Source organism: Rhagoletis pomonella, unplaced genomic scaffold (assembly GCF_013731165.1).
Source record: "Rhagoletis pomonella isolate Grant_MI unplaced genomic scaffold, Rhpom_1.0 Rhpom_scaffold_00033, whole genome shotgun sequence".
Classification (NCBI taxonomy): Eukaryota; Metazoa; Arthropoda; class Insecta; order Diptera; family Tephritidae; genus Rhagoletis; species Rhagoletis pomonella.
Window position 1 is genome coordinate 297,836 of NW_023458587.1, and position 7,159 is coordinate 304,994.

Genomic DNA, 7,159 nt, shown 5'->3' on the forward strand with positions numbered 1-7,159 from the left:
CGACATGATTTTTTTGAACGCGGCAGCGACATCATGAATTTGTATGAGTTTGACATAAAATAAGAGGAAGAACCTTATCTGTCGCTGGAAAAATAGAAATAGATCTAATCTGGCCACAACCACAGTCGTCGTGTAGCTCTGTCGTCGCCAAAATAATTATCTACATAATTAATACGTGGAAAAATAGTTTGACAGCTGTGGTCCGTAGCTCGTCGTTTTCATTGTGTTCGGGCTATAAACATGAACGTAATAAAATATTTTATACTTCAATACAATAAATTATCGTTTTTTTTGCAAATCGTAGTTATCTTAAAAATATTTTTAGTGAAATATGTACTTTATGAGTATCCAATTGTAAATAAATTGAACATGTTTAGTATACAGTACATAAATAATCACCTTTTTGCCCTCGGCAATATGTTCAAACATCTTTGAACATGTATGCATACATACATACATCTTCCAGAGTAATAAAACTGAACATAAAAAAATATACGTACAATAATACTTTTTGACACATAGAAAATACAGTCCACTTTAGAATAGAAGATAAGTAAAATACATAAACATGAGAAATGAATAAAAACCCATAAATTGTAACACATTTAACTGTCAATATTTTGTACACAACCGAAATAAGATATCAATGCGTTGATCTCTTTTAATCTAATGTCCACGCATACAAATGCATACACCCATACATGCATTAGAAAATGCATTGATATTATTTGCATGTATACATATAGCCGACGCAAATGCAAGCATTAAAATTAAAATTATCATAAGACCAGAGCGGTTGTTTGTAAATACCAATACCAAAACAACATGTACATACACACACACACATGTACATATACAATTAGTTAGGAAACATAAAGTAAGAAAATTGTATATAAAGAAGAAATATTTAATAAATATTCAGAATCGTTAAGACTCTCAATAACACTCTCCTTCTTCTTCTAAAATTTATTTTGTATGCTTTACTTCCCCCCACCAGCGGTAAGGGGTAAAGCATTTAATAATTTTTATTCTTCTTTCTTTATTAAGGTTTTACTTCCCCCCACCAGCGGTAAGGGGTAAAACTTTTAATATTGAAAGTACTAACCTCTTATTTTATTAGACTCTACTTCCCCCCCACCAGTGGTAAGGGGTAGAGAATTTTAGAATAAGAGTATTTGTAGTTCAAGCATTGCTGAGAATTACTTGTTACCCCCCACCCGAGGTAAGGGACAAGTGACTCAGCTCTGCAACGAACATTTTGGTCCATACGAGCCTAAAACAAATTGAGCTCAAGCGGCAAGGTAAGACGGGAACAGATTTTCCGCACTTAAAATAATTATAAAGAAGCCCTATTAATTGTATAGGCATACCATATTTATAAGTCGTTAAAGCACGAGACTTTACGCATAATCTATTTATTGTATCCAAAAGAATAAACAACGGCTGTGAGTCGAGGCACAGCAAGGTCAACTAGGCGACCAAACCAATTCCCCCCAACGGTTCTTTTGGAGAAGAAAACACAATATTAAATTGATCAAATTCATTAAAAAAGAAAACAATTAAAATGGCTACTAAGCAAAAATTGTTAGAAGAACAGAGTAGTTTCGAGGAGCATTTCAAGTCGTGGCTGAGCAAACTTGAAGGCCGAAAAACGCGTGTAACAGAAGACGCGAAGAAAAATATTCTCGAACTAAGAGAGAATTTCACATCTAACCATTACCAGTTACTTAAGTTGGGTGTAGAAAATGAACTGTATTTAACGTCAAATTATTATGATGGCTGGATGCAAACAATTGCTGAAAGCTTACAAAAATACAATGCAGAATGTGAGCAAGTTGCAGAAGCTTGTAATTTAAAGAAAAGTGATGGGATGACACAAAATAATCATGATGTAAAACAAGAACTTGAATATCAAATAACTCGATTTGAGAAATATGCTTCAAGGACTAGAGATGAAATTAGAAAGGAGGTCTCAGAAATATTTCTGCGAACTCTAGAAAAAGAGTGTAAATTACTTGAAGAAAAATTTGAAGAATATTCATACACAAATAAAGATATGCGACACATAAAGGATGATTGTGAGAGCGAAATGCATGACATAAGAATGTCAGTTTCAGAGCTAAAAAACAGAACAAAATCACAAAGATCAGGTCCTACGCCTAACTTAAAGGTAGAGGATATTAAAATTTCGCCATTTTATGGAGACTTGTCAGAATGGCCGACATTCAAAGACATATTTAATAGTCTTATACACGAAAGCTCGCACTACTCTAAAGTTGAAAAGATGTATCGACTAAAATCATACCTGAAAGGTGAAGCTGGACGTCTGATACAACATCTGACGGTGACCAACGAAAATTATTTGGCAGCATGGGAAATATTGAACAACAGATACGAGAATCGTAGATTGCTGTTCATATCCCAGTTTGACAAAATTTTAGATTTGCAAACAATTAATAGTGATAGTATTAGTAAGAAAGCTTGATAAAGAAGGACTACGCTTATATGAGCAAAGCGTAAAGAAGACAAGAGAAATACAAACTCTTGAAGATGTTTTCCGCTTTTTAGAACAGCAATATCTTGCTTTAGAAGCCGTTTCTAGTAAAAGGTGTAGGTTTCAAAAAAGGGAAAAAGGTTTCACAAGTAACTATGTCACTGGCACGAAAAACAATGAACAAATATCCTATGTGTATTGTAAAATACCAGGACATAAAATCACCTACTGCAAAAACTTCAAGACTTTAAAAACAGAGCAAAAGCGAGAGTTTGTAACAAAAACTAAACTGTGCTTCGTTTGCATGGAGCACTACTATGGCTCAAAGTGCCATAATCCTGAAAAAAGGTGCATAAAATGTGGGTTTAAACATCACTTTCTGCTACCTGAAGACTTTAAACCAAAAGAGGTCGGAAAAGTGACCACAATGGTATCAAGGGAAAACTCACCAGCAGTGCTTTTTGCCACAGCTCAAATACGAATCAAATCAGCTAATGGCGAGCATATTTACTACGAGCTCTTGTCGATCAAGGGTCACAAAAAACCACGACTTCCGAAGAGGCTAGCCAGTTACTTAATCTACCTCGAATGAAATCGAAAACCGAAATATACGGTCTTGGAGGTACCAAAGTTGGCGTTTCTAAGAATAAAATAAAAATAGAGATACAGCCAAGATTTAGCAGCGACTACTTAGTGACAGCAGAAGCCTTAGTTCTGCCGGCGCTAACAAGTGTTCAACCAGAAAAGACATTTAAGCAAGATATAGAAGAATGGAAGAATTATGTCTTGGCAGACCCTTTGTACAACAAGTCAGACAGAATTGACGTTGTAATAGGCAGCGACATATTTGGTCACATCTTGAAAGAAGGCGTTATCAAAAAGTGTGGCATACTAGGGCAATCGACTAAATTAGGTTGGATACTTTCCGGAGCTGTCACAGCAACCGCTGACAATAACAAAATTTTGTCAGCAATGACCAGTATAGAGAAATTTTGGGAACTGGAAGAGGTCCCAACTGAAACCGAGTCATCCAACGAAGACGAGTTGTGTCTAAAAATTTATAAAGACACTACCACGCTAGATGAAAAGGGAAGGATTACCGTTAAGATACCTTTCAAAGAAGACTGCCCTTTGGGAGAATCCAGGAAACACGCTGTGGCACGTTTTCTTTCACTGGAAAAAAGGATGGCTCAAGATGTCAACTTGAAAAATGAATACACCAAATTCATCGACGAATACCAAAAACTGGAACATATGGTAAGAATATTTGATGAAAGAGACAGCAAAAATTATCTTCCCCACCAAGCTGTTATTCGCGAAAGCAGTACCACAACGAAACTGAGGGTGGTATTCGACGCATCAGCCGAAACATCGAACGGGAGAAGCCTTAACGATGTAATGTACACGGGACCCAAATTACAAAAATATATTTTTGACATAATTTTAAAATGGAGATTGTGGAAATTTGTGGTGACAGCAGACGTTGAAAAAATGTTCCGTTAAATTCGAGTTTTTAAAGAAGATCAACAGTATCAAAACATACTGTGGAGAAATGATAGTAAAAAGCCATTAACAGTGTTCAGGTTAACTACTGTTACTTACGGAACAGCTTCAGCACCATTTTTTGGCAGTACGCAGCTTAATAAAAATCGCTGAGGACTGCAATGAAAAAAGAGTGAAGAAAGTTATCGAGGAAGATTTTTACATGGATGACCTCATGACCGGAGCAGATAGTGTACAAGAGTGTAGTGAAATTAAACAACAAGTTGAGTAACAATTAATGAAGTTTCGTTTTCATTTAAGAAAATGGCTCACGAATAATTCTTCGGTACTGGAAGATAGAATGCAACAGCGCAGTGAGGCAAATTATTTAATAAAAAGTGATGAAATCGTGAAAACTTTGGGACTTAAATGGGATCCTAAAAAAGATGAACTCAAGTTCGAAATCAACCTGAAAGAGAGCAAGAAGATCACAAAACGACAAATATTGTCAAACTTAGCCTATATTCGATCCACTTGGGTGGCTATCCCCAATAACTATTGTGTTAAAAATATTTATTCAAAGCTTTGGACCCAGAAGCTTACTTGGGATGAAGAATTATCAGCCGAGTTAAAAACGGAATGGTTTGAATTTACAAAAAATATAAGTGCACTGTGTAATATAAAAATCCCTAAATGGATTAAAACATCTCAAATGATGGATGTAGAGCTGCACGGTTGTGCAGATGCATCAGAAAAGGCATACGCAGCAGTAGTGTACATTAAATGTTGTCACCTTACCTTTTGTTTACAAAAGCCGACCTACCTAATGTCCCAAATAAATGCACTTACCGTGCGCAACAACAACACAAGGGGGCCAAACGAAATAAACAAATGCACGCACAAAAAGGAGATGACAAGAAAAATTCCAAGCAACCGGCTGGCTCGGTGGAGACGGCGGGGTTGCTTGCAAGGGACAATATACACGCAATCCAAATACCCAACAAACAAAATCTAGCTAGGGACAACAACGACAAAAATACCAAACGGCACCAACTAATATATATATATGTACGTAATAATAGGGTGGGTCGAAAATTTTAGCTAAACAGAAATTTTTAAACACGAAGATTTAAAAAGACAAAACCTTGTTTTTGGGGCGCACCCGAGGTGAGGTCCAACCAAAAGGTTACGAACCCACTCGCACTACCGCCCGTGCTGCCGGGGATATCTTTAACCCGCCTGTATGACTGGGCTCAGGATGCTAAACAGGATCGGAAAGGGAAACACAATAAGAGGAAGCCTGCCGACAACAATAACGCCTAAATACACGACACAACAAAAGAAAACTATACTTATCGGCGGTCGGTGGGCGTTCCGACCGCAGGGGTGCTCCTCGGGAATATGGCTCCCAAATCCGGTGCCGACTTCACCACGCCTCGACTGGCGCTGCTCCTCGAAACTAATCGCTGCTGCTACTGCAATCTAAGTGCCTCGCCTGGCACTTACCGAATTTTTATTCAATTTTAAACACCTCGCACTAAACAGATTTATCTAATTTTACTGGGCTACTATGTATAAAAGCACTCGCGCTCGCAATAAGGGTCTTGCCTTTCTCAAAGCTCGCTAAGAACTGCCCCGGCACGCAGTCGCGAGCCAGGCCGCAACCTACGCACCGGTACGCAAACCGTTGGAGTGTCAGCGCCGGTGTTGTTGGTGCCCGATCAATTGGCGCCGGCCCGATCATTCTAGAAGCGAATTGGGCGCTTTAGCGGTCGCCACCACGGCGCACACAAACAACACCATGGACTTGCCATTGCCATCATACAGCGGACAACAAAAGTGCCGCAATAGGTGAGAGCAAAGGCGACACCCCTACTACGGTCTTTCGCGTCATCTCTCATTCCTACATTCTTACCCTCGGTCGGCACCGTTTTTGGGCGGAGTGCCCTGATGGAGACTTTTCCCCTTTGCGGTGGCGCTCCACCGACAAACAACTATTTCGCTCAACTTGAGCTCATTCTGCTATTTATTTAGGTATGTACATACATATGTACACTTGAGTGTCGGCAGACTTCACTCCTATCGGCTGGAGTGAAAGGAAATAGGTAAATAGAACAAAGGGGAAACAAATGTTTATTTTGTTGCGGCCAGTATGCGACAACCCCACCCCTTCCTCCTTAAAAGGAAAGCTTGCCTTCTTTTGTGAAACACCTATCTCCTAACTGTCCCTATATGGTCTTAACTCCTTCACGTTCCATGTCCCTTTATCTTTGCCTGACTCGTCTACCAGGACATAAGTCCATGGCGACACCTTCTTCTTCACTATAAAAGGTCCTATATATTTCGGCGCTAACTAACGCGTAGTAATTTGCTGCATCAGACAGCAAAATTTTTCCTCCAAACTAACTCTCCTGGCATATATTGCACATCTCTTCTCCTAAGGTTATAATTTCTTGCTAACTTGGCACTGGCCTCCTCTAATCTCACTCTAACGCTAGACCTAATCTCTTCGAGGCTCTTTGCTCTTTCTTCACAATTAATTCTCTCCTGCTCTCCTAATGACTCGATATATCTCCTACTGCCTTCCAACGCCATTTCCCTACCAAAATTTACAAAGTATGGCGTGGCTCCTAACACTTCATGCTGCGCTGTTCTAATACAGAACGCTACCTTTGCTAATTGCTGGTCCCAACTCCTTTGGTTATCCGCTACGTAACCCCTAAGCGTTGTCTTAATTATCTGGTTTATCCTTTCGGCCGGATTAGCCTGCGGGTGATAGTGGGCGGTGTACCGGATCTGGGCACCATACGCACCGCAGAGCCCCCGAAGTTCGCGACTCCTGAACTGGGGTCCATTGTCGCAGACCACCGACCGAGGGACACCAAACAAAAGAAACACCTGATCCTCTAAGATTTTACAGACGCCCTTCGCCGTGGCAGTCCGTAAGGGAAACAACAGCGGAAACTTCGAAAAGTAATCCACGACCGTTAAAATATACTGGTAGCCCTGTGTCGACTTCACCATGGGCCCTACTAGATCAACACATATCATTTCCCAAGGCCCGATTGCCTTGGACCTCTCAACAAACCCCCCAGCTGGCTGTGTGTTATCAGGCTTCACCTGTTGACAAATCTTACATTTTCGAACATATTTCGCGATATCCGCCTTCATCTGCGGCCAATA

The 7,159-nt window shown here is 39.7% G+C and overlaps 1 protein-coding gene across 1 annotated transcript; it reads left to right on the forward strand.

Moving 5' to 3' along the window:
• The first annotated feature begins 3,082 nt into the window (after positions 1 to 3,082).
• On the forward strand, positions 3,083 to 3,885 carry LOC118749693. The gene is made up of 2 exons (XM_036484488.1): positions 3,083 to 3,751; positions 3,820 to 3,885. The coding sequence occupies exons 1-2, from the start codon at positions 3,083 to 3,085 to the stop codon at positions 3,883 to 3,885; spliced, it is 735 nt and encodes a 244-aa protein (XP_036340381.1).
• Positions 3,886 to 7,159: the final 3,274 nt, after the last annotated feature.

Bases quoted from the DNA above. Each gene is read 5' to 3' on its own strand.
- LOC118749693 (XM_036484488.1), top strand. From the start codon at position 3,083: ATGAAATCGAAAACCGAAATATACGGTCTTGGAGGTACCAAAGTTGGC. The intron at 3,752-3,819 runs GTAAGAATATTT...TCGCGAAAGCAG, and splicing joins ACCAAAAACTGGAACATATG to TACCACAACGAAACTGAGGG.